General features: G+C 50.0%; 1 protein-coding gene across 9 annotated transcripts in view; it reads right to left on the reverse strand.

The window, feature by feature from the left end:
* Positions 1-799: 799 nt before the first annotated feature.
* arpp21 (cAMP-regulated phosphoprotein, 21) overlaps positions 800-27182 on the reverse strand; it is a 58965-nt gene continuing 32582 nt past the window's right edge. For 3 of the 9 annotated variants that reach the window (XM_048992724.1, XM_048992720.1, XM_048992721.1), the window contains 12 exons: positions 25605-25713; positions 23187-23288; positions 21637-21674; positions 21034-21090; positions 19931-20157; positions 19528-19746; positions 17628-17815; positions 15548-15643; positions 14576-14815; positions 12468-12594; positions 2106-2260; positions 800-1737 (listed from right to left, as the gene is read on the reverse strand). In XM_048992724.1, coding sequence (XP_048848681.1) covers positions 1477-1737; positions 2106-2260; positions 12468-12594; positions 14576-14815; positions 15548-15643; positions 17628-17815; positions 19528-19746; positions 19931-20157; positions 21034-21090; positions 21637-21674; positions 23187-23288; positions 25605-25713 — 1819 coding nt within the window. In that variant the 3' untranslated portion in view covers positions 800-1476. Of the gene's footprint in view, positions 1738-2105; positions 2261-12467; positions 12595-13980; positions 14451-14482; positions 14816-15547; positions 15644-17627; positions 17816-19527; positions 19747-19930; positions 20158-21033; positions 21091-21636; positions 21675-23186; positions 23289-25604; positions 25714-27182 lie in introns of those variants that run through there. The other 6 variants (XM_048992722.1, XM_048992723.1, XM_048992725.1 and 3 more) reach the window with 4 other exon arrangements.

A 27182-nucleotide genomic window follows, 5' to 3' on the forward strand; every position in this document is an offset into this window, starting at 1 on the left:
TCTTAACAGTATATCTGCTTCAGAGCGCAGATTCGACAGCTTCAACGACAGCCTCAGCTTCTGTGACAGCTTCCGATCACAGCGTTACGCCAGGAAGCTGCCGCTGGTGTTGCCCATCATTCATGGCCGACTAACAGATCGATGGCGTGTGGAGGCAGTGCTGTTCGTGCCGTTCTGTGTGTTTGTGTGTCTGTATCTGTTTGTGTGTCTGTATGTTTGTGTGTCTGTTTGTGTGTCTGTATCTGTTTGTGTGTCTGTATGTTTGTGTGTCTGTATCTGTTTGTGTGTCTGTATCTGTTTGTGTGTCTGTACGTTTGTGTGTCTGTATCTGTTTGTGTGTCTGTATCTGTTTGTGTGTCTGTATGTTTGTGTGTCTGTATCTGTTTGTGTGTCTGTATCTGTTTGTGTGTCTGTATCTGTTTGTGTGTCTGTATGTTTGTGTGTCTGTATCTGTTTGTGTGTCTGTATCTGTTTGTGTGTCTGTATGTGTGTCTGTATCTGTATGTGTGTCTGTATCTGTTTGTGTGTCTGTATCTGTTTGTGTGTCTGTATCTGTTTGTGTGTCTGTATCTGTTTGTGTGTCTGTATCTGTTTGTGTGTCTGTATGTTTGTGTGTCTGTATCTGTTTGTGTGTCTGTATCTGTTTGTGTGTCTGTATCTGTGTGTCTGTATCTGTGTGTCTGTATCTGTTTGTGTGTCTGTATCTGTTTGTGTGTCTGTATGTTTGTGTGTCTGTATGTTTGTGTGTCTGTATGTTTGTGTGTCTGCGTAAGAAATGAAAAAAGAAACCAGACCTTGATTAGAAAGGTGACCTTTCTTCATGAGGTCAAATAAGTTTTATTGTGTTTAAACACTACAATACAGCATATATCCATAAAAAAATCTATTGTATATAAATTACGCTTTCAATACAGCAATTCCATTGAGGCTTTGGTACAATATCTTCTTTAATGCATGTATGTATTTACGTATGTATATATACATATAAATATATGTATATACACACATAAAAATAAATGTATAGACAGATAAATTGCTAGAGATAGATATTTATATATTTATGTGATTATATATTTATTATGCGTATATATAATATATTTTTAATACTTTCAGCTTCACAAACTCAAGACAAAGTACAAAACTAATGCGATTTAGGTTTATTACAATCTACACAGTGAATCAGTGAAAAGGAAGGTTCACCCAGTGTAAGCAGGTCACCTAGCCGAGCTACAGGGCCCCCCCTGCTGGGGGCCATCAGCATATGCACCATTTACCAGTGAAACATTTTCAGTAGTTATGGTCTTTTGTTGTTTTTTATACCTTTTTTTGTCTTTTTACAGAATAACGGCACTGGCTGAATCGTTTTGTCCTCCCATTGGCCCCCACAACGGCTGTGATTGGATGTGCTGGATGCCCGGCCTGCGGGGGGCGCCGTAGTGCCTTATGGAGGGCTGTGGCGGGATGCGCTGACAGGCATCAGTACTTCACCTGCCAGCCAGCACTGCTGATGCTGGCACAGTTGGTGCGGCAGCTGGCCTGTACGACAGGCACCGAGCTGGATGGGCCACATGGCGCTGCCACCAGGCGCAGGCCGCCCGGGGGCGACGGGGGCATCATGCTGCAGTAGACGGGCACCCCGGGGCTGGAGAGCGCCCCCTGAGGTGGCTGGCCGGGCAGCAGCAGGGGCTGTTGGTAAGAGGGTGGGGCCATCGCTGGGGAGGCCTGATTCATCGGCACCTGGCAGGAAAAGCATCACCTTCAGCATTATTGTTTTTACCATTAAGGAGCTTCATTCTGTGGCCGGCGGTGGGTCTGTCTCGGTACGCCGTCTGCCCTGCGCTCCCCTGCCAGTCACTGAGCAGTCTGACAGTCAGCCTGTATTACTCCAAAGGTCAGTGGCTGTTCATCGGTTGAAAATTTGAGGTTTAATTGGAATTAATTGGGGGTAATGCTGATGTAAAATAAATTATAATAGGGGACAAAGAAATGTACACAAGCGAACTGATGTCATCTCTGGCACCCTTGTGGCGCGTAGCAGGGAGCTAATTGCTGTTTCAGCCACAGAAGGGCCCATGCCGGTGTGTCTCTGCGCCGGAGCTGCACACCTGATATGAAGACATGGGCGGGTACGGCACCATCATTCCTTGAACTTGATTGGCTGGCTGGTTTGATGACATCAAGTTCTGGCTCTGGGGAGGCTGCTGTACACCCATGACGCCCTGGAAAGCCTGCTGCTGATTGGACGACAGGGGCTGGTATCCTGTCAATGCAAAACAGCTTCTATGTAAGGAGACACCTATACTGCACGTTTTAACCAGAGTAATATTACATTTTGTTCAGTTTGACAGGGTGGAGTCAAGTGCAGTGATTGTGCATAAACTTGACTACCTTAATACTGATCATGTGATACTGGCTTATACCCCCCCCCCCCCCGCTGTAGCTGCTTCCCCTACTGGGGCCCTCCTTTCCCCAGAATTCACGCCCTGTTGCCCCCCTGTACCTTTTCAGTTGGCTAAATGACCACACTACTTCAGTGTCGTTCCTGCCCCCCTGTTTGGTTAGTCCCGCCCCTAAAGCCCCCGCCCCTCGCTGCCATGTCCTGCTGTTCTGTTTGCCATCCCGCCTGGAGCGATTCGCAGAACCTTCCAGACAAAATGCGGGCAGCGAGTAACGAGCATTTTGCTTAGCGCAGGCACGGCATGTGTTACTCCCGGGACGTGATCAATAATTCACAGGCAAACGCGCACTGGGAGCGCAGTTAGGGGAAGGAAACCTGCCCCCCCAATCGAAGTCATGTTCCAAGTGTTCCAGCTCCAGACTCACTCCCATCATTAAAAATTCACGAGCAGCTCTGCAGCACTATTCACTGGTAAGCAGGAGGGCCAGACTGGAAACCTATTTAATCACCAGACTGGAAACCTATTTAATCACCAGTCATCCACTGACCTCCCCAGAAGCAAGATATTTGACCTGAACCCAGAAATATAAATAGATTTCTGGTCTGTATTGTCCTGACTACGATATTCACAAACACAGACATGGATATTTGTTTCTTAGCCGTCGGCCGCACCTCAGATCCTTCCCTGGCCGATACGCCGTCCATTTCTCTGTCATTGACATTTCACCTGTTGACTGCCGTATCCATTTATGCAAAGTGCACTTAAAACGTTGCACATTTCTCTTTATATATAACGAGGTTCAGCTGAAAGCATCATGCCGATCGATGCTGGCTGCCCTTTTACTCGCCCGTCGTCTTTAAACAGAACAAACTTGCTTCTCTCACAAGACCACGACCAAACAAAAAGCGCATTTGTAAAGGTGCAGGGAACAAAACGGGAGTCAGTTCACTGTGAGCGTAAGGTGCATGGGGATCAAACTCGCTATTAGAAGATAGTCAGACAGCCCGGCTGCGGCTGAAAACTCCCCCCAGACGAGCAGAATCTCCAAACAAGGCATGTGAACATCAGCTCTGCATCCGTCAGCAAGCTGAAAGCGCACGCCAACCAGCAAAGCCGGCTCACCGCAGCTACGCGGCTCGTATCCTCCATCTGTAACGGACTGCCACCTTGGGACTCTGCTGCATTTAACAAGGCAATTACTAGCTTTTGTGTGGAAAACGCAGAGAGAATACTATTGACCAGCAGAAGGCGATAGAGTCCGCCCTTCAGCAACAGTTGATCGGCCAGTCAGCTGGATCGCTCTTGTCACCCTGCGCTGTTCAAAAAAATGTACCTAAGTGAGAAAAATCACTGCCATGAGCTCCAGGGGAAGCTAAATAAATATTTTGAAAGCTAATTTATACTGTTGTCAGCGAGATACATACATACACATTAAAGATGGAATACAGCCCGTTTATTTTATTTGAGACGCAGCGCAGGGCTTTAAAGGACCCCGCCTCCCTTCTGAAGGATTCCTGCCGCTGTATTGAACAAAGCGGACAGGTGACACAGAAAGTAGCTGTCAGGAAATACCACCCAGAAAATGGTATTTCCCACACCGAGCAAAGGAATGCATTGCCACTAATGCAGACGCCTCAAATGCGATGAATTATGCAAGCTTTAGGGTAAGACATTTACATATAAAACCATATACAAACAGCTCTCATTAATCACATATATATCACACACATCTGTTTATACACTTGAACTGTGGCTTATAATTTTTTAGTTTTTAGTCGGGAAAGTCAGACGAAGGATGAGTCTGCATATGACTCACCTCATCGCAAGGAGGCAGAATGATGGTGAGGATGTGTGGGTGTGTGTGTGTATCTGTGTGTCTATATGTGTGTGTGTGTATCTATGTGTCTATGTGTGTGTGTGTATCTGTGTGTCTATGTGTGTGTGTGTATCTGTGTGTGTGTGTGAGTGTGTGCATGTTTATTAGGTTTATATTACATTGTAGTGACCAAATATTCCCCACGATGTAAGGAAAATCTGTTATTTTGACATTGTGGGGACCATTTTTTATGTCCCCACAAAGATGTGTCAATGCAATCAAAAAACAAAAAAATGCCAAACGTCTCGAATTTCGTTTGGTTACTTATGGTTAAGGTTAGGACTGGGTGGGGTGATCATGTTGGGATTAGAATTTCCCCATAGAGTCCCCATAAAGAAATAACTACAAACTTGAGTATGTGTGTGTGTGTGTGCTGTGAGCAATGTAATCATGTGTGAAAAGGAAGGCGGTTGCTTTGCCACTGGCTATTCTGCATCTTTAGGGAATGAGCAGGGCTAATATAATGTTAATGAAAATAACAATAACCATTATCATCAAAGCAGAATAATAAGGACGCACGGAGACATGGCAGACCCAGAGCCCCCCTCCCCGGGCGGCCAGCATACAAGGTCACTGCATGCCTCGCAGTGTGCAGGCGGCTCCCAGTGACACCGGCGTAAGTGGGGGGGCGGCTCCCAATGTGTAATAAAACTTGCAGTAAGATTTGCGAGCGGTCTCCCGTCCGGTTTCTGAGCCGAAGCAGACATGCCCCAAAGATCAACCGCCTCCTGCTGGCTGAGCACTGCCCGCCTGTCTGCCCCATCCTAGATCAGTCACCTCCTGCTGGCTGAGCACTGCCCGCCCTGTCTGCCCCATCCTAGATCAGCCACCTCCTGCTGGCTGAGCACTGCCCGCCCTGTCTGCCCCAGAGATCAGCCACCTCCAGCTGGCCGAGCACTGCCCACCTGTCTGCCCTGGAGATCAGCCGCCTCCGTTCTGCTTGAGCACTGCCCGCCTGTCTGCCCCGTCCTAGATCAGCCGCCTCTGTGCTGGCTGAGCACTGCCCGCCTGTCTGCCCTGTCCTAGATCAGCCGCCTCCGTTCTGCTTGAGCACTGCCCGCCTGTCTGCCCCGTCATTGATCAGCCGCCTCCTGCTGGCTGAGCACTGCCCGCCTGTCTGCCCCGTCCTAGATCAGCCGCCTCCTGCTGGCTGAGCACTGCCCGCCTGTCTGCCCCGTCCTAGATCAGCCGCCTCCTGCTGGCTGAGCACTGCCCGCCTGTCTGCCCCGTCCTAGATCAGCCACCTCCTGCTGGCTGAGCACTGCCCGCCTGTCTGCCCCGTCATTGATCAGCCGCCTCCTGCTGGCTGAGCACTGCCCGCCTGTCTGCCCCGTACTAGATCAGCCGCCTCCTGCTGGCTGAGCACTGCCCGCCTGTCTGCCCCGTCCTAGATCAGCCGCCTCCTGCTGGCTGAGCACTGCCCGCCTGTCTGCCCCGTCCTAGATCAGCCGCCTCCTGCTGGCTGAGCACTGCCCGCCTGTCTGCCCCGTCCTAGATCAGCCGCCTCCTGCTGGCTGAGCACTGCCCGCCTGTCTGCCCCGTCCTAGATCAGCCGCCTCCTGCTGGCTGAGCACTGCCCGCCTGTCTGCCCCGTCCTAGATCAGCCGCCTCCTGCTAGCTGAGCACTGTCCGCCTGTCTGCCCCGTCCTAAAAACGTCTGCAGTAAAACAGGCCGACTTCGCCTAAATTCACCATGGGTACAAGCTGGTCCTGTTCAGTCTGACTACTCATCATTCACATGGCGGCTAAACCAGCTCAGTGCGTCCCTGGGGAGGGGGGGGGGGTGGATAGCAGTGATTTTCCCTGCAGTCCTTGGGCTGCCCTTTGGTAAGGGGGCCGTCTCTATCACCGTGGTGCATTTTTACTGCTCCTGCTCCCCCCGTCCCCTGGTGGGCCCTGGGGGGCTCACGAACTAATTAAACGGCAGTCGGCTTAAAATTCAAGGCCAGTCCTCTCCCTGTCACTGATGGACAAATACAGCTTTTACAAGCCGACCAGCCTTAAAACTCTCATTCGGAATAATCGGCCTGCTTTGCATATCCATTAGCGGCATCGTTAGGCAGAGATGGGAGGCAGGGCGGCTGTGGGGTGGAGGGGGGGGGGTACACTTATTTCACACTCATTCTACTTCATTAACGCTGCCACTAATGAGGCTTCCTTAGTATACCCCCCCCCCCCCCCCCACCACCACCACCATCCAACCCACATCGATGCCTGAATAACCAAGGACGACCTGACACCTCTGACAGAAGGTGGCACAGTCCAAGCCCAAATTACAGCCCCCCCCCCCCATAGATTAAGGCCTGGGAAGCACTGCATTCTGTACACAGGGGTGGTGGGGGGCAGTGAGCTGTGAGGTGCTCCCTGTGCGGAAGCTTCCGGGTGGCAGACAGTGTGCTGCTTCACGGCCATACGCAGCGCCGTATGCTGCCTGCTAGTACCCTTGGCAATCAGTGGCGATGCCTTTTTCTCAGTGCTGACGGATTGATTGTGCCTGCGGGGGGGAGGGGAGGGGGGGCGTTACCACCTGACACATCAGCTGCACCATCTGTGGGCCGTGATGGCCAAAGCCGCCAGTCACTGCTCCCCCTGCCCCCCTCCAGTCGAACGGCTCTAATAACACCCTCGCCTTTTTCTTGTCACAAAAGAAAACACAAAACAGTCATATTTGACTCTGGAAATCAGGCACGCCAGTGGCTGCAGTGGACGGCGCCTCCTGGTGGAGGAGGGGAGGAGACTTGCCCCCATGTCATATCGAAGCTGATTCCATGTGGCACGCTGCATGTACATCTATGACTGCCACTGACAACAGATGCTTGGGAGGAGTCATTTTGCCCCCCCAGGACTGATAAAATGGCCTTAAGTCATCATGTGAACCCGGAAGAGCACGTGCATCTCTCCTTCACCTTTTGAAAATTGCGTCCATCGGCACTGACAGGACTGATGGAAGACCTCACTGTGACGCTGCACCTACGGCCAGCTAAGATACATGCACGGCAGTGTACCTCTGCCCTTACAGCAGAATAAGCTTCAAACACACAACAGCTATTCTGATAGGGAAAATGATTAGACAGATAGACAGACAGAGAGAATGAGAGACAGACAGACAGAATGAGAGACAGACAAACCAAGTCATGTCGATCACAGATGTACCCACAGAATCAGACCAGTCAATCAAGAAACCAGATGCCAGTCAGGTAGCATCTGGGCATGGCTGTGTTCACTGAGTACAAGCAGAAGTGTTGACATCGTCATGACAACCCTGGGTTCATGCATGGAGGTTTAATAGCAGAGTCATTTCACAGTTATGCTCACTGCTGTTTCTACAATAACTCTGGTCCCCACATTTTATATTGCATGAGCAAAAGACAATATGAGAAAAGTCTTGAGATGCTGTATGGATAAGCAAATGATGGATAGATGGATGGATGGATGATGAATGTAATATAATAAAAAGATTTTTCACATTGTCACCGGTCCAGCAAAGTTAACTTAAAAACTGCGAGATGTCACTGCCCAGGTCTAACCCTAACCCTAACCAGCTGTACTGCAATGAGGACCTGCTGCGCAGGCCTAACCCTAACCCTAACCAGCTGTACTGCAGTGAGGACCTACTACGCAGGCCTAACCCTAACCCTAACCAGCTGTATTGCAGTGAGGACCTGCTGCGCAGGTCTTCTCCTAACCAGCCTGCAGCTCTGACTGGTCCCACTTTGCCAAATGGATCCAAAGCCACTAGCTCTGCTCTGCAGAAGAGCGCCATGACTGTCACCCTCAAGGCAGCCACACAGGCCTGGCACTCTTCTGCCCACCGGTGCCCCTCGGATCCCATGGTTGGCACTCTCCCGAGCCTTCCCCTGCGGCGTGGGACTCAAGGCGAGGTCGGCCGCTCCGCGGTGACGCACACACACTAATGAAGAGACAGTGGAATGGAGCGGGACCCCCAGATGAACCGCCATGAATATTTACTGAGTGCCACGGGGGAGATTCGGCGGCGGCTAAGTGTTGCCGTTTATTGTTCTTTTTCCACATCATTTGACATGTTTATGGAATTTTTATGCCTACAGTAGACGCTACAGCGGCCCTGGCATTTGTTTTCAAAGTTGGGACTTTCATATTTTATACTGTAATGTAACCCTCTGACTGGCTGGAGCCAGCGAGCGCTGAGACCCCTACCTGCCCCCCCATGGCTCCTGCTTAATGAGCATCACAGTCTAAAGAGGCATATATCCTGGAAGACAATTTAAAGAGGAAAGTCCTTGCATTTACATCCTAAGGTACCTAGTAGATAAATTGTTTGTACTGTAATTTTTGACCATATTTACATGTGCAAGGCACCCAGTCGTTACACATATCTGAATATTTTCGGTATATTTGCACACATATATGTTTGCAATACAGTATGGCACTTGTACTGGATGCTGTATTCAGATGTCTCTGCTGGGGATTTCAAAGGGCTCATACAGAGGCTGGCCGGCCCAGGAGGGGGCACCTTCTACTTCTGTTCAGCGAGACGTAGCAGACACGGCATAAGATGGATGCCGTTGGCAGCCATGGACTGTGGAGGCGGTGGGGGGGGGGGCGGGGGGAGCAGCGCCTGTTCAGGGCTGGATGCTCCATCTGAGAACAGCATCTGCACAAGTGGCTTTTCGGAGGGAAGCTTTCCGCGGCTTTGTCTCACGTGAAGATCAGACGTATGGATCAAAACGTGAAACTGCTGGATGAGGCTGCGGAGTAAGAAACCCCAAAATCTGGCATGTACATTCGTGTTTGTGAGTGTGTGTGCTTGCGTGTGAGTGTGTGAGTCTGCGTGTGAGTGTCTGCATGTGAGTGTGTGAGTCTGCGTGTGAGTGTGTGTGTCTGCGTGTGAGTGTGTGTGTCTGCGTGTGAGTGTGTGAGTCTGCGTGTGAGTGTGCGTGTGAGTGTGTGCTTGCGTGTGAGTGTGTGAGTCTGCGTGTGAGTGTGTGAGTCTGCGTGTGAGTGTGTGAGTATGCGTGTGCTAATTACCAGTGGCCGCTGTCCTAGTAGTTTCTATAATAACTTTAATACCATTATGAGGGCCAACATAGACCAATTATTTTAAGCAAATTTTTAATGAGTCGGTGTTGAAAGTGAAGGTGGGGGCTGGGGTGGGCCCAGGCGACGGCCACACCGCCTGCTGTGTCACAGCTGCCCTTCGCAGGGGGTCCCCACGCAGCACAGATAGCTGTGCTTATCAAAAAACTCAGAAATTTCCTGTCCTATAAAATCATCAGCATGGCTGCAGTCAGGATCCACAGCGACTGTGCTGATGCACAGGTACAGGAGACAGAAAAAGAGATCGTTTACCTCCACATTGTGTTTGTGGTACACGACTGGGTGATAAATGAGGTAAAATAATATATGTAGTCACAGCAGATACAGATATGCAGAAATGCCGAAATGCTTCATAACCAATGGATTTACATTTGCAGACACCAAAGCCGATAGGTCCATATTAATGGGACATGCCCACTGGGCTTGTATCTAATCCCATATCTGGCACTGCTGGGCTTCTGAATACATGTGGCTGCAACTGACTAGGGATGTGAGGTCTGCAGTAGGATAGGGGATGTTTGCTCACAGTCTGCCGGGTCCCCAGCATGACAGACCACACGGCACGCTGGGTCACATGACATCGCATGTAAGGGTCATTTTCACATGGCATACCAGGTCACTTCTGCACGGCAAGCCGGGTTACTTTCACATTGCTTGTTGGGCCACTTGTGCATCGCACGTTGGATCACTTTTGCACATCACATGTCGGGTCACTTCCCCACAGCACGTCGGGTCATTTCTGCATGACATGCTGAGTCAGTTCTGCACTGCACGCTGGGTCACTTTTGCATGATACGCCGGCTCAGTTCCACACTGCACGCCGGGTCACTTTTGCATGATACGCCGGGTCAGTTCCACACTGCACGCCAGGTCACTTCCGCATCATGGGCAATGGCAGGAGCACACCAAAGCCCTCACCCCCCCAGCTGTCTTCTGGCTTTAGGCACTATTCACTTACACTGCTGTCACCCTAAAAACTGTGAACCGTTAGGAAGAGCCACTGTCATTTGCTTTTTTTAAGCACTTTGTAGTAACCACACTGGGAAAGGCGCTATATTAAGAAGTGTAACTGAATTGTGTGCCTTAGAATTCATTCCTGTCAGTGCTAGATCAGCGTTTGCCTAGATTTTGTAGTCAAATATCAAAAAGCTCCCATGTTTTCCTGAATGACATGCGCAGGAGGTCTAAACTCACCTTGACTGACACTCTGGGTTAATATTTATTACAGGAACAAAGACAGGAACAAAGAGATACCCTGTGATTCTGCGGATCACCACCTGTGTGTAGTCATTAGCTTATTGCCAGTTCTAACGAGCACTGACTACGGCCTTGGCTTCTGCTGTGTGCAGATCGCAGTGACGCATGCGCGGGGGGGGGGTCACCTACATACGAACACAGGCGTGCTGTCAGCAGTGACAGAGTCTTGTCAGAATTGCACCACACAATGTCGTGGCTTTCAGCTGGAGCTCTGAAGGAATTTCAACTGGACAGATTTGAATACACCCCCCATTTCAGCGTCTGACACAGCGAGGGCTGAGTAGGCAGCCGCCTGTTTATTAGCTGGATGTGGGGCTGCAGTTTTTGTGAGCACTGAATTCTTCTCCTCTGCGATTTACATGAGGCTGCTCTGTACACCTCCTGCCTTTGTCAGACTCCCCTGCCTTTGTTCTGTCTGGGTTAGTATGCAAATGAACCTCGGAAACAGAGATGGAGGAATGGTAATCATAGCAGATATCGAGCTGTAGCCTACCCCCGAAGCACGCGTTGAAAAAACAACATGTAAATGCTGCTTATTTAAATTGCAAATGAGTTTCTCATTGACACAGTTGAAGTCTACTTTACAGAAAAAAAAACTTTCTAGCACTTTTATTTGAGGAAAAAATGTGCTGCCATTCCTTTCCTCCTTTCTTCAAAAAAGCCAAAACAAAACAAAACAAAAAAAACTCTCAGATGGAAGTCAAATATTAAAATGGCAGGTTTCTATTCGGTTGCGATTTCTGTTAGCTGTTCACTTGGGGCACCTCTTCACATTGGCGGGCTCCGCATGGCCCTATTCTGGAGTGACGACCCAAACGCAACACCCTGACAATCACTCCAGCGGTTTCGTCTGAAGGAATATTGGTGAAAGGCATTGGCACCGTTTGGGCGCCGCATGCAGACGGCTCTATCAACAGGCATGCGCTATTTTATGCGACTGCAGGTGACCAGCTGAAGAGGGCCGAGGTCAGGGACTGGAATATGCTGGACTGACTGATCGCCAACGCAGAGGCAATTTACTCTAATAACCCAGCTGAAACCTGCTTGTTATTTTTAATCAATAACTTCGGATGACCTAGAAAAAAAGTCAAAGATTGAGCGGATTCAGGTACCTCTTAAATTTTCAACTGAATTGGCGACATTGACTGAACAGACTCGAATCAAGAGAACAGAAGCACAATAAAATGAGACGCCACCTTTAGCTACAAGACACACTGATGAAGATTTCGAGAGACACACCACACAACTCGACACTATATCTTGTTGACAGATATAGTGACGGTACGTGGCAGATAACCACCTTAAAAGAAACATTTACTTTACATTTACTCCCACTAGACCCTAGTATTAAACTGATGTGAAAAACGGTAAAACCTGTTGATTAATTGCAAACCTGCCACAATCACAACTAAAACAATTAGACCAAAAACACTATTAACATGCAGCAGATGTACAGTAAACAGCCAGAAAAGAGACCGGTTCACTGTGAGACCATGCTACTCAATCTCTTACAGTGCCACGGCCCCCTGTCATGCTGCTGAACTCCAGGCGTGGTGCAGAGGCCAAATGGCAGTACCAGCAAGTCAGAGATATTGAACTCGCACATGCATATCAAACAGAAACATATAGAGCCTGCACTCAGAGAGCCAGGCGGCATCGCCCTGGACAAATTGGCCAAGGGCACACAGATTTAGTGTAATGTGCAAAATGTTACGGAATAAACACACTGCAGTTTGTTCTGGATGACTTCTGTTAGGGGCTGAGATCGGTGACGTCCCAGAAAATGACTGAAAGAATCTGAAAAGAGTCTTTTGTCATCCACCTGCCCCATGTGTAGTTTTGGATGTGGGCTCATGTACCTGTCTGTTGGGATCCGTTCTGTGAAATCTGCTGGTTCCTATGCGTGCTGTACTGGACTGGGGTGGTCCTGTACTGTGTACTGTTTGAGGTAGGGTACTGGCCGGATGAGAAGTAGTACATGGGCACCTGTGGGGTGGAAAATACAGAATGAGGACAGACAGGGGCTGCACATTTACAGACAGGGACTTAACGGCAGCATAGCAAAGGGCAAGAGCTGCAGGAGTGGATACATCAGCAGCATGGGCCAAGGAATTCATTCTGAAGATGCAAGAGTGGATGGAAATGATCGGTGATCTCACTCAGGCAAGCTGGGACGAAAGCATGGGGGGCGTAATGGGGACGTGGCACAGGAAATGGCCACGGCGGTCGCAGTCTGTCAGCCCGCTTTGCCTAATCCGATCCGATGCTGTACACTGATCAAAGCAGGAAGCATCCGGTGCCAGAGCCCTGACCCGCTACATGGCGTTGGCTACCTGTGGCAGTGCGGAACAGCTACAGCAAACTGGTAAATCCAGCTGGCGAAGCTCCTGCTCTCTGTAACCTCTGCACTGCAACGTCCGCATATCTGCATGGCTGAAGATGGAAGCGGGCAAATAACACTCTCCTCACATCTCAAGCCGGGGAGTCAAGGGGACAGAGTGGCTGGGAGGCGTGAGGGCGCCTCTGGTGGCATTAAACAGGTATTACAGACCAATAAAAAAGTTGGGAAACAATAAAAAGATATCGCATGATGAGGTATATGGTCTTCATATGCAGTGCAGAGGCTCTCCATTCACACAGCACGTAATAATACTCTCCTGCACTGCTGCACTGTCATTTTATACTTTTTATACCTACAGCCAAATAATTGTTGTTTTGAAGTATAAGAAAATATTTCCTAAAAAGAGCTGAATCCTCTCCTTCTAAATAAATCTCGAAACACTTAAAAGTAAAAGCTGCACATTTTCTATAGGACTCGATACGCTACAAATATTTTAGTTTTAGTTTTCAAAAGTTTTGTGGAACTATTTTTTTGCAGCTTCTTACAAACTTTCCCCGGTGGTTTGCATTAGCTTGGCAGCTTTTCCTGACTAAGGACTCTGCTATTATAATTGGCTGTCACTTGTGACTGAAGAAAAAGGTAGGAGGGGGACTGGGGGAGGGAGGGGGGCAGAATGATCGGAGCCCCCATTCCAGCTGACAGCAAGTGACGGTAAAAATCGTGCCAATGAAACGCCCAGCCCCCCCAGAGACGAGGCGGCTGGTCTATATGGAGACGGAAGACGCACCCCGTGTTCTACACGTTCAAGTCAATTACAGGTAATTAATTGTCGCCGGTGTCACCCGGCTCCCTGACGGGACTCCATGTGCAGCCATGTTCAGGTCTCTGGGGAAGACGGGGGGGGGGGGGGGGGGCACTGTGCGGCATCCACAACAGCAGTGGCACAAACACTCAGCGAAGCAGGGCAGGGTGGGGTGGGGTGGGCGGAGGCTCTTTAAAAAGGTAATTACATAAAGAGAAACCCATTAAATTATTAAGGGGAGAAAGCAGCACTCAGCACTCAGCCTCTGTATAAACACAATAAATGGTGTTTATCCCACTGAGCCACACCAAGACCCCTGCGCTTATGATAGGATGTGCTCACTGGGTTCATATCCAGGCATAAAACAGATGAATACTCCCCTAACTTCCGCTATTTCTGAACTCGTTTTTTATACACCATGACAGAACTGTGGGCATATCGCCCCTGTTATATTGGATGAATACACGTATGTTGGCATAGAGCTCCCAAGTGACCTTGCAGGGTTAGTAGTTAGCGGCACAGATAGACAGCGTGATCATTAGATAGTTAAATTTGCCCCAATAAGCCTCAGAAGAACATCCCCTATGAGATGGAGCATACTGGAGCTGGCTGTGCTTGAAATCAGACCCAGTAAGATTAGTTAAAGTATAGTTGGGATACAATTGACATGGATGGGGTATGTCTGAGAAAAAAGATGACCTGGATGGGGTATGTCTGTGATAAAAGCTGACATGGATGGGGTATGTCTGAGATAAAAGCTGACATGGATGGGGTACGTCCTGGATGGGGTATGTCTGAAATTTGAGTGCTGTCTCTGGACCCACCTGTGATGGGCCCTGCTGAGCAAACGTGGGCGACGCCTGCAGGGTTTGCTGAGAGAGGGCAGGCCCAGGCCCGGATCCAGTGAAGCCCCCTGCAGGGGAGGTCATGACGAAGCTGGCCTGCTGGGGGGCCTGTGCGAGGACCCCTGGAGGGTACACTGGGGTGCTGGTGGGCTCTGCGGCGTCCCCTGAAGGCTGCCGGCTCAGGCTCATCTGGCCGAACTGGGAGGAAACGGCATCCCTCTGCAGAACAAGCAGAATGGAACATCACATGCGTGCAAGAGACACCCCCGCAGCACACGGCAGATGCATGCAGGAGACACCCCCACAGCACATGGTACATGCGTGTAGGAGGAGACACCCCCACAGCACATGGTACATGCGTGCAGGAGGAGACACCCCCACAGCACATGCTCGGCAAGCAGGCGGCCCGGTTCAGATGGCATGGCTCCCGTAGAGCTCATGCAGGACACCGTCATGCTTCATGCTGCCTCCAGAGCTCACAGAATAATGCACCTTAACGCATAGAAGCAAAGGCTGTGAGGTAGTGTGCCAAGGCTCACATGTGGTGTGTGCAACTTGTGTCCCACCACATGTCACCGTTATGATGCCTGAAAGAGCCTAAGGAGAGTACGGGTCGGGACAGCAGCGAGTAGGTCAGCCCATGGGAACCTGTGGGGCGGGGAGAAGCATACACAAGCATGCCACACACACAGAGCCGCTCCCACAGGGACAGGCGGAGCACGAGTATGTGCGTGAAGATACACGCACATGCAGACTCGCACTTAAACATGAGCACACAACCACATACAGGCACGCATATACAGGCACGTGGCTTCCCAGAACATGCTTACACACAGGAATGCGGGCACATGTGCACGCACACACATGCAGATGCAGACGCGCGCACACACGCATGCGGGCACAGACGCGCACACACATGCATGTCAGACGCATGGGGGCGAGAGGCAGTACCGGCGAGAAAGCCTGGCCTGGAGCTGTGGGGAGAAGGTGCTGTGCCGAATATGAAACCGGGGAATACGGCACTGCCTGGGCGGACGGGGCCAGAGCCTGGGCAGGCGAGAGGAGAGAGAGACGGAGAGAGAGGGAAAAGGAGAGGGAAGGAAAGAGATGGTAAGAAAGGGAGAGAGGGTGGAGAGAGAGGGAGAGAGAGGGAGAAAGCTGCAGTGTGAATCAGGGCAGGGGGCTCTGTGGGGGGGTGGGGTGGGGATTCATCTCCAGTCAACACACTTTGGACATAAAATATTCCATCAACATGACACAGCGATGCGGGTGGGACTCGTCTCAGGCATAAAACATTCATAGCACTATTTTTAAGAAGCGTAATTAGATTAGGGAGAGGACCAGGAGCTGAAACTGAAATTAAAGTCAACACTGGGTGCGTCACACCTGAGGTCTCAGAACGTGGCTTCAAATCTGTACGCGGCTGTCACTGGCCTGGAGCTGCAAACGCACAGTCACACTCCAACAACAGCTCGCAGACACGAGCCGGCAAACTGCAGCTTCCCCTTTTAATCACGGCTCCTGCTGGCAAAGCGGCTATGAATGCTGGCTGGTGTAGCTGCAGAAAGTCACGGCGGTGGCCAGGCAGCGTCACAATACCGCCCTGCCTGTTTAATAACACGTTTTCCGGTTTTTAACATCTGATCTGGGGCTGACAGAGACTTCGGCAGAAATAAATGCGTAACGGCACCATGACAGATGAGAGGAACTGCTTGGCTGATTCAAACGACGTCGCTCTGTGCCTATTTCTGCCTGAGACCGCCGGCCCCTCGCTGGCTCAGCCGGCTGAGTAATCGGCTCCATTTTAGGCCACTCCGCTATCCTGGGGGTCACTGGACTCGGTTGATCAACCGGCCACAGTAAGAGGGCTCAAGATTTCCACACAGACCATGAAGATGTGAGAGAAGTCAACGTGAAAATGTCTCGCAGACACGCCGGACAATGGAAAGGAAGAGGTGTAAAAGAAAGCGAAAGGACAAATGGAGAAGTCTGGCCTGTTTTTTCACCCCCCGGTAAATTATCGATTTAACAAAAAAATAAAACATAATTACATACCAAGAAAATGTTACCCAACATCCACCAGCAAAACTGGATTAATATGCTAATAACCATCCAAAGAGACAAAAAACTGACAGTAACACACGGTGAAATGTAGGGTACCTCATCAAGCATGTCAATTATGCTAATCTCAGTTGTAAATGGTGTTTTATGAATATGTACTTTCCGAAAGTATAAAAAGTAAAACCTACATGGAAGATCAGAATTCCAAAAAACCAAATGATATTAAAATGTGGAATGAAAACATACAGCAGAGATGACAAAAGGTAAAAATGCAGCCTTTGTTAACGTAACGGCCTGCACTGTCTAATTCATTCTCAGGGTTAGGGTGCGGACTGGGCCTTTTGGGTTCGCTACAGCAGTAGGCAGAGTGACCCCAACCCTTCAGTCTTTGTTGTCTTGTGCGTCACTGGAGGAAAAGCAACAAAGGGAAAATTTGTGGTGTGGAATGGAGCGTGGAAGTTTTTCATGTTTATAACTTTATTGTAACAATCTGAAGCCTTACAGGACATTTTGGTCACCAGTCTCTGTCAGCTCACACCATTCTTACGGGGGAGTCTATGCTCATGGATAAAATCACTTTTCCAAGCTACTTATCCGGTAGGTAATTATTTCACCCTGGATGGGATACCGGTGCTTCTTAAAGCACACATACACACACACACACACGCGCACACACACACATACACAATACGCACAGACACACAATCTTATTATGCGGAATTCAGAGACCTAACCATGTGTGTTTCAACTGCGACAAGAACACAGAGCACTGGGAGATAAAGAAAATCAATACTGGAAATGACCATTTATTATCTGATAATAAAGGGAAAGAACAGTAGATGCGTGTTCGTGAGCCGTTCTGCAGCTTCCCCTGGATGCATATCAGTCATATGGCTGCTGAAACGCCCTTCAAACGAGCGAGCTCATAACGCCAAGCCCTGTCTGAGCTCCCTACCTGCCTAAAGTTTACCTGTGGGACCAAGTGGCTGCTGATTGGCTGCTGTGTCTGTGTCTGGCCCGGCGGCTGCTGCAGAGGCTGCTGGGATTGCTGAGTGGCCTGGTGCTGAGACTGCCCAACCAGCTGGCTCCTGATTGGCTGCTGTCCCACGGGGGGGTTGTAGATGGCCGGCGTGCCGTCTGGGTTTACAAACGGCTGACCTGCGGGCAAAGCCACGTGCTGTCAGACAGCAAGACTGACAGCTTTGACAGACTCATCGTGGAGTGAGAAACGACACACCGGGTTACTGTCCGTGAGACTATTTAGCATTTGAGGCTTGTTTCATTGTGATCACCCTGAAACCCCAAGAGCTACACAGTCACTAAAAGGCATGGCTGGAATCCATATAACAGTTTGCTGCATCTAACCCCGCCGGGGTCGCCATGCACAGCACGCAGCCGGCATCTAACCCCGCCGGGGTCGCCATGCACAGCACGCAGCCGGCATCTAACCCCGCCGGGGTCGCCATGCACAGCACGCAGCCGGCATCTAACCCCGCCGGGGTCGCCATGCACAGCACGCAGCCGGCATCTAACCCCGCCGGGGTCGCCATGCACAGCACGAAGCCGGCATCTAACCCCGCCGGGGTCGCCATGCACAGCACGCAGCCGGCATCTAACCCCGCCGGGGTCGCCATGCACAGCACGCAGCCGGCATCTAACCCCGCCGGGGTCGCCATGCACAGCACGCAGCCGGCATCTAACCCCGCCGGGGTCGCCATGCACAGCACGCAGCCGGCATCTAACCCCGCCGGGGTCGCCATGCACAGCACGAAGCCGGCATCTAACCCCGCCGGGGTCGCCATGCACAGCACGAAGCCGGCATCTAACCCCGCCGGGGTCGCCATGCACAGCACGCAGCCGGCATCTAACCCCACCGGGGTCGCCATGCACAGCACGAAGCCGGCATCTAACCCCACCGGGGTCGCCATGCACAGCACGCAGCCGGCATCTAACCCCGCCGGGGTCGCCATGCACAGCACGCAGCCGGCATCTAACCCCGCCGGGGTCGCCATGCACAGCACGAAGCCAGCATCTAACCCCACCGGGGTCGCCATGCACAGCACGAAGCCGGCATCTAACCGCACCGGGGTCGCCATGCACAGCACGCAGCCGGCATCTAACCCCGCCGGGGTCGCCATGCACAGCACGAAGCCGGCATCTAACCCCACCGGGGTCGCCATGCACAGCACGAAGCCGGCATCTAACCCCGCCGAGGTCGCCATGCACAGCACGAAGCCGGCATCTAACCCCACTGGGGTTGGCATGCATTGGTTTCTGTTGTCTGACAAACAAATTGGCAGGTTTTCTTTTTCATGTTAATGTTTAAAAACATGTACCGCAAGGGGGCAGTGACAGGTTCCCAAAAAACAGGCTCCTTCTTCATCACGATCATTCTTCTTTCTCTTGGACCTGACAAGCGCTATGAAATCAGCTTAGTGCTGTTCTGACTTCCTTGAAGAAGCTGCGTTATTTACTATTACTATATAATTAAGAACTCAAGTCAGAACAACTAATTCACTGATGATATACGAATAGATTTTAGCTGTAATAGTGATTAATTACAGCACGCAACATATTCAGATCAATGCCTGAATGTAATATTGACATATCTGTTACAGCTAGCAACCAGCTGTAAACACAGCGCCGTCTTTTATTGACGAAAGTGATGCCTCAGTCAGTTTGCTGAAGCGGTGATCCTTGGTATGTGGGTCTACAGCTGGCTCAATTGTGTGGGGGTATAGGGAGTCCCCTTTGGGGTATAGAGACCCCCCTACACTTGTTGTGCAGGGACTCCCGCGTGTGGTGCAGGGACTCCCGCGTGTGGTGCAGGGATTGCCGTGTGAGGTGTAGCGACTCCCATAGGGACGAACCTGTGTGCGGATTGAGCAGGATACTGCCAGGCGGGATGCCAGCCCCGTCCAGCGACACCAGGATGTAGCTAGGGCTGCTGGGAGGCCCCTGACTCTCAGAGAAGGACATGGATCCTCCAGAGCTGGGCGGAGCAGCAGGAAGCAGGGTGGGGCCTTGCAGTGCCAGATGTACCCTGGAGAGGGAGCCAGAGGAACCGCCACTGCTGGAAGACTCTGAGCCTGGCGAAGGGTAGAGAGAGAGAGAAAGAGCCTTCAGACGCTCATCAGCTTCTACGGTTTCAAAGTTTGCAGATTTCCCTGCTCAAACAAATTCACATCGCCAGCTAACTTCCAGGTTTAGTAGGTATGGCTTAGGACCAGAATTGGGGAACCCTGCTTTAATGTGACGGGGCCACCCGCGCACCTGCTTTGGAGAGCTTTCCGGAGCAGCGGCCACTGGTGCCTCCGTCTCCGCGGGTCAGAACGGTGATGCCCCCGATGCTGGCCGTCTTGGTGACTGCCGGACGGTAATTGCGGCTGGAGCTGTCCGAGTCGGTGCTGCTCCAGGGTCGGGGCTCGTTCCAGCGCGAGTCTGTCTCCGTGCTGCTCTGCCGGCTGCCTGAGGCGCGGCTTGATCCATCCCGGTTGCCCCTGTGGAGCCCGACACACGCCAGCGCGCCTCAGTGACCCGTCCCGCTCACAAATGTCTCTGCCGAGGTGCCAGCTGCCCTCCCTGCCCGTGGCTCCGAGCCGCAGTCTCCGCTGGGGGCCTTTAATCCCCAGTGCTCATTAGCGGGAACACTTTTCCATGCCACCGCTGCCCCCCTTCACCCAGCGGAGAACAAAGGAAGCACAGCACACCTACATGCTGTCCTTGGAATGCACCCAGCTTAAATGTCAGTGCTGAGAGAACAGGGCGCTTTTACGGCCACTTAAGGCCGATATTGGTCATCACAGGCCATCACGCGTCTGGCAAAAGCAAAGTGCCCTCTGGATCCATCTTTGAACTTCTGAGTTTGAATCATCTCCTTCAGATGTCGCCAGTCACCGTGCGAATTAATGCATGCTTTTAGCAAACCAGGCCCTGCCTCAACGTGTGGAGGAGAGCAGGCTTTGCTCTAAATGAGGTGTAAGATGCTCGCGAAGGCATTAATAAATCTGAGACCCGTAAGCTAGTAAATCTATTCACTTTGTTTTATTCTGTGCCGTGCAGAACACAAGAGTGTGGAAAAGGCTGCAATATCAGTAATAAAATTAACTGGTTCCTCTTGTTTTCTGGCGAGATGCTTGCTTCCGCCAGGCTTCACTGCTGAACCGCACACTGAGTACCATGTGCAGGCACATACACACGGACTGTGAGTCACAGTGTCGCCTGCTACAGTCCCGCTGCCGTGCGCTCATTAAGTCTGTGGATTACACCCCCAGCCGCCGAGGTTACCCTGCCAGAGGCACCCCGCCCCCCCCCCAGAAACCACCGAGGCACATCGCCTTTCGAGGGTGGCAGCCCCCCCGGCCACGGAAACCCACCGGAATAGCTGTCGTTTCTTCTGAATGTCATTATATAAATTGCAGTCTTCCACGATCCTGGGGAAAAAAAGGGGCAGTCGGTGTGTTATCAAATTTAAAAAGCAATTTGCATGACCTTAGATTCTCCTCTGCTGATTCCATGTGAATATGTATTCTCTCTCTCTCTCTCTCTCTCTCTCTCTCTCTCTCACACACACACACACACACCTGTACTCATCATATCTTTGTGTGGACCGTCCATTCATTTCTATGGGAATAACCTTAATCCCAGCTATGACATATAATGTAATATATAAATGAGCTCACAGATACATATATTGTATAGGAAGCATGTAATTGGCCAATTAAAAGCCACAGCTTAAAACAAACATCTAATGTAATGATGCTGAATGGCCAAACAGCATTGGCAGGTTATAAAGATGCTCCAGAAGGCCTGACCCTGTATGGCGCTTCAGCTGTGGAATGTTCACTAGCATATATATCGCATCATTCACCCCGTTGACTCAATGGTGCCTCCTTAATGTTGTTCATTTAGAGCAAAAACACTAAGTTTGTTTCCGTAGAAATCAGTGTAAACGGTCTTCACCCCGAATATCCATTTACCTTGTTTCAATGTAAATATTTTCTTGGGAAGAGACTGACTGTAAAACGAGAGAGAGGGAGAGAGAGAGGAGAGAGAGAGGGAAAGGGAGGGAGGGAGAGAGAGGCTTGAGAATCTTGTCACAGACACATCACCTGCCCTTTGCTCTGCCTGATCAGTCCTGATGATGTGAAAGGCTTCTGGCTGTAGTAGCAACACCCAGGTCAAAGAGAATCGTTTTTAGAAACCCAGTGACATACGAAGCCAATTGTGTGATTATACTATTTCACTGAAATGATTCTGACAAACAATGACGGGCGCTGAATACAGAATCAGGCAGCTTTTAATAAAGTCTTCACACCTGAATCTAAAACCCCCCCCCCACATATTAAGCACTTACATTTTGCCCCACTGTTATCATCTGCTATCTAAGCACCATTATATTCACAAAAAAAAAAATCACACAATAGCTCTTTTTCTCCCCAAGTTCAGCATATTCAACCTGGGACTTAATTTGGCAGGTAAATAGTTGAGCTGCTGTACCAATTAGACTACGGCACTGCTTAGCAGGCGATTATGTCAGGAGGATGTGCTTTTAAGACCCAAAAAAAGGAGAAGCAACCTGACCCTGGTGTGATACAACAAGTAATCAGCTGGATAATGAGTGCTGATGTAGCAGTGACGCTAATGGCCGCCGCTGTTCTGGGCTGTTTTGTTTAGTTGGCGTTGCTTTCCTGGTTGAGTCTTCCCCGGCAGACCCACAGTGGCTTTACGCGGTGTGAGTTACCGCGGTTCTTCCAGGAATGCCAGCTGACACCCCTGGCAGCTTGCAGGCAACGGACTGGCAGACAACCAAGGTGCTCAGCACCGCCTGACCCATATAAAGCCGCTCCCAAACGATGAGCATGGCCAAGGTCAGAACCCAACAAGCTTCCATCTACAAGATCTGCAGTTAGTACCATACAAGAGGAGATCTGCACTGGTATCTGCTTTAGTTTAATGTCATTCACAGAGAGTTAAAAGGGGACTTGTCATTCCTTCATTGTTTTAGAAAATCAATGGCATTGCCGTATTGCCACGTTACAATACAGTGGATGGGAATTATACCTGTCAATATGTCTTTCAGGGCAAGATAGCTTCAGCAATTTACGACTTCAGCATACGATCTCTTAGCTTAATCCCTCCTAGACATTCAGAGACATGCGTGGACAGACTGTGCTGTTGATTATTGCAGCGGCTTTTGTCTTTTAAAGCTGCCTGACGCCAGCGTATCAGTCGCGTGCTGGAGAGGGCCCCAGCGTTGTTCGTCTTACAGGAAGGCCGACAGACGTGTTTGCCATCTGCTGGTGAGCAGACGTTTCACGGGGAGCTGCTTCTGGCTGCGTGATGCTCGCTGGGGTGACCTGCCAGCTCCCTCGTTTGAATCTCCTCTCAAATATGGCTTTATGATGTTTCCCTGCACTTGTAATTCATGTATACAGGCATATGTGTCATATTCTGCCCTACAAACATAAACCACATTTCTCTGTCTCTCTCCCATCACTGTAATGAACAACGTTGCGGTCTGACTTACGTCCTGGGCGAATATCCTGTCCCGGGCTCGCTGATACTCTTCCTCCCTCTCCTCCATGGACTTGCTTCTCCTGTCATCCTTAAATGGATGAATTCTGTGCTGCTGAGGTTATGAAACAGTGGACAGAATGCCTTCATTAAAAAAAATCCCACAGTACAGTTGAACTGCTTAGCTGACACTTTTAAAAAGCGCTTACTTAGCGCAGCAATTTCGGCCAACCTGCATAGCCGCGCACCTCTTACTGCTGCAGTCCAGGTTCATGGCTGCCAGCTCTCACGCATCTGGCATGACACTCACGCTTTCAGCCTCTCATACTCATGTAAGGAATCTTAAGCCAAATATTATTCCATTACGAACCTAAAATTCGCTACATCATAAACGTTGGGTAGTTCGAAAACCCTACAGATAAATTTACAAGGTTATAAAATTGACACACATGTAGGTGCATGTGCTTGCGTGTGTAGACTTGTCTGGAAAATCTTCTGCCGGCCAGCTGATCAAAGTTGGCCACCCTGATTGTTACACTTGCAGAAGTTTGGCTCTTCCTGGCAATGCAGCTGAATTGTTCTCCTCAGAAAGGCAGCTTATAGCCTGCAGGCTGCCAGCTAGTGCCAAATTGAAGTCAGCTGCATTTACAAACATCGTCGCTGAAAATTGGTGGAGTTGTTGGAAATACTGACAGGAAGTGACCTGACTGTAACCCCTGTGAGACCTGAATCAGGGCACCCACTGACCTGTGAGGACCCGCCCACATCCAGTGGCCACACCCTCATGTCCCCATGGAAAGTCAGCAGCTGCTTTTTTCCTGCCTGGACATGCATCTTTCATTCCCTCCGCCTTCATGGTAGGACGCAGCCAAATCAGCTGTACTTGAATGTCAGGACGATGGCTTCATCGTCTTCTACCTCTCTCCTATCTCTGGCTTAAGCTTTCTGAAACAGGAGTCATCGCCAAGTCTTATGTGCCAAGCCTCACGGCCTGACTGGAGTCAACTTGGATGCCGGGACCCGCATCTTGACCCAGATTGTTTCTGCAGACTGACACCATTTCGCTGCCCGCCCTGAACCCACAACTGGCGTTTTCCCTCCAGGGGCCATCTTGGATTTTCAGAGAAACCCCTGCAAGCGCTGCCCCCCGAAACATAAATCACTTTGATTCAGCTATCGATGCATGTCATCGCTCAGCAATTAAGGCGAAATGTGATGTTTGTTGAATTATAAACCTCTGTTAGTGATGACATCAGCAAAGCAAATTAGTAACGATTATGCGGCACGGATCCCTCCAGTTCTGTGTGACGCCACCCTTTCCACAGGCGTCATCTGAATTGTAAACCAGCTATAGAGGGTACAATCTATTATGATAACAAATGTGGTAATTAAGTGAGCCATGTGAAACATAATGAATGGGCTTGGCTGTGTTACCAGGGAGTGCTCTGGAGGCTCAGTCACAAACAGCAGACCTCAGCAGCGAATCTGCCATCAGATGGAGGGCCACAATAGAATTAGTGTCACCCATCCAGTTTACGCTTTGGTCGAGAACAAGTCTCTGTGCTGTGACATCCTACATTAATGGCAAGCCCAAGCAGGGCTAATCCTGACGTGTGTGTATGTGTGTGTGTCTTGGAGGGGGGGGGGTGGGGTGGTGATTGAGTGTTATGCTGAAGCTAGTTGGCTTCTGGTCCTAACTCTACTCTGTTCCTGTAGCTCAACAAGTAGAGCATCGTGTTAACAATGCAATAGTCAGGGGTTCAGCTCCCTGGGGCAGATGTGCATTCTAAGCATGTAAGCCTTCCATTTACTGTAAGTTGCTTTGGATAAACGTCAGATAAATGAATAAAATATACTTCCCTCGATGTTTCAAGGACGCCTGTGTGACCATGAGCAGCCACCAAAACAAACCGTTTTCTGAAAACAAGCGATGATCCAGCAACCAGCACCCTATCTGACAAATGTAATTGGCCAAAGGACATCGCCATGGCAGCCTAACGACAGGGCAATCCATACAGACCCATGAGGCGCATCTCTGAAATGATTCCTGGATGCACTATGTACGCTAGCTCAAATCGCTCAAGTGCTGTAATGAGAAACGTAACCGTCTGTAACCGAAGCAGTCGCTGTGGTGCTGCTGCTTTTAGAAGAGGCTGTTTGAGATCTGTCAGCCTGGGGTCGCCCCGGCCGTGTGGAACAAAACACAATATAGGAAGGACCCCAACATGGGAATGTGAGAGCTGCCACTTCACCCTTCGATATCTGTCTCGTGTTTTGCACTTTAATTATTGTGAAAACCCTTTTCTTGTCCCTCGCTGTTTGTATGTTGTACTGTGGTCCAGGTGGAATGTCATTACCTGCACTTGGAGCAGCAGTGAAACCCCTCCTGTTCAGAACTTATTTGTAATTATTTCCAAACGTATTTACATACCAGATTGTCATCCTTGTCGATGCTGGAGTTGTCTCGCTTCAAGATGAACCTCTTCTGCGAGTCCTCGCCCTTCTCGTCCTTCACGTACTCTCCAAAGCGCTGATCGGGTCTGGGCCAGAGAAGACGTGACAAAGAGCGGCTCCGTCACATGACAGACCACAGTCAGGCATCGTTTACGAGCAGAAATTCATCCGAAGAAAGCAAGCGTGGTAATAAATACCCTCACAGACTCGCTGTCGTCATTGATTCCCCCCAATCACCAACCCTGGGTCTAATAACACATTTTAGATCTGCAGGCTTGTGAAGTACAAAGTGATTGCTGAGATATACTGCTTACTGCTTTCCACGCCGTTCAGACATGTTCACTGCAGGCACTCGGCCCATTACATCGATTAGTGAATTCCAACGACAAACAATCAGACACCGCGAACTAACGTGTCACAACGGCATTTTGCTGGAAATGAATACTAATGCAGTGAACACTGCTGTGTGCATATCAATTCATTCTCAAAGAGTTTCTTTGCCTATAATTTAAATGTATATAACGACTGGATCTGAACAGGCTTTGTATATATGGGCAGGGTCTGTGTATATGGGAAGGGTCTGTGTATATGGGCAGGCTCTGTGTATAAGGGCAGGCTCTGTATATAAGGGCAGGCTCTGTATATAAGGGCAGGCTCTGTATATATGGGCAGGCTCTGTGTATATGGGAAGGGTCTGTGTATATGGGAAGGGTCTGTATATATGGGAAGGGTCTGTGTATATGGGAAGGGTCTGTGTATATGGGCAGGCTCTGTATATATGGGAAGGGTCTGTGTATATGGGAAGGGTCTGTGTATATGGGAAGGGTCTGTGTATATGGGAAGGGTCTGTGTATATGGGAAGGGTCTGTGTATATGGGCAGGCTCTGTATATAAGGGCAGGCTCTGTATATAAGGGCAGGCTCTGTATATAAGGGCAGGCTCGGTGTATATGACAGTGCCTCTCCCACTACAGCAAAGGCATTTGGGGGGATGCCCATACAATAAAAATGTCACATCCATCCATCCATCTATCCATCCATCCATCCATCCATGGGGAGCAGTCTGTCCCAGGGCATGTACACACACACACACACACACACACACACACACACACACACGCACACACACACACACACACACACACACACACACACACACACACTCATGGATAACATCATGGTAGTAATTCATTCTCTGATCTATTCACCTGTTCTTTTTATTCCAGAGTTTACCATCCTTCTGAATACTTTTGTAGTCTGCGTTACTTTTCATGTTCAAAGACTAATATATTTACAAAATTAAAATTCAGAGACAGGAAAACAAAGACTATTGCACGTTTGCTACTCATACAGAGAGAGGACACAGACATCAGCATCCGACGTAACATACTGTATGTAAATAAGATAAATTACAGGGAGCCAGAAAAGGCAGATTTAGGGAATGTTCTGTGCGTGTGAATCCACCCTGCCACGCCACAGAGGGTGTGTTTCTTTTCCTGCGCTGTTGCCGTTGCGTCGTCCCCACCTGCAGCTCTGTGCACATTAAGGGGAACGAG

The sequence above is a fragment of the Brienomyrus brachyistius genome, chromosome 23 (genome assembly GCF_023856365.1).
Source record: "Brienomyrus brachyistius isolate T26 chromosome 23, BBRACH_0.4, whole genome shotgun sequence".
NCBI lineage: Eukaryota > Metazoa > Chordata > Actinopteri > Osteoglossiformes > Mormyridae > Brienomyrus > Brienomyrus brachyistius.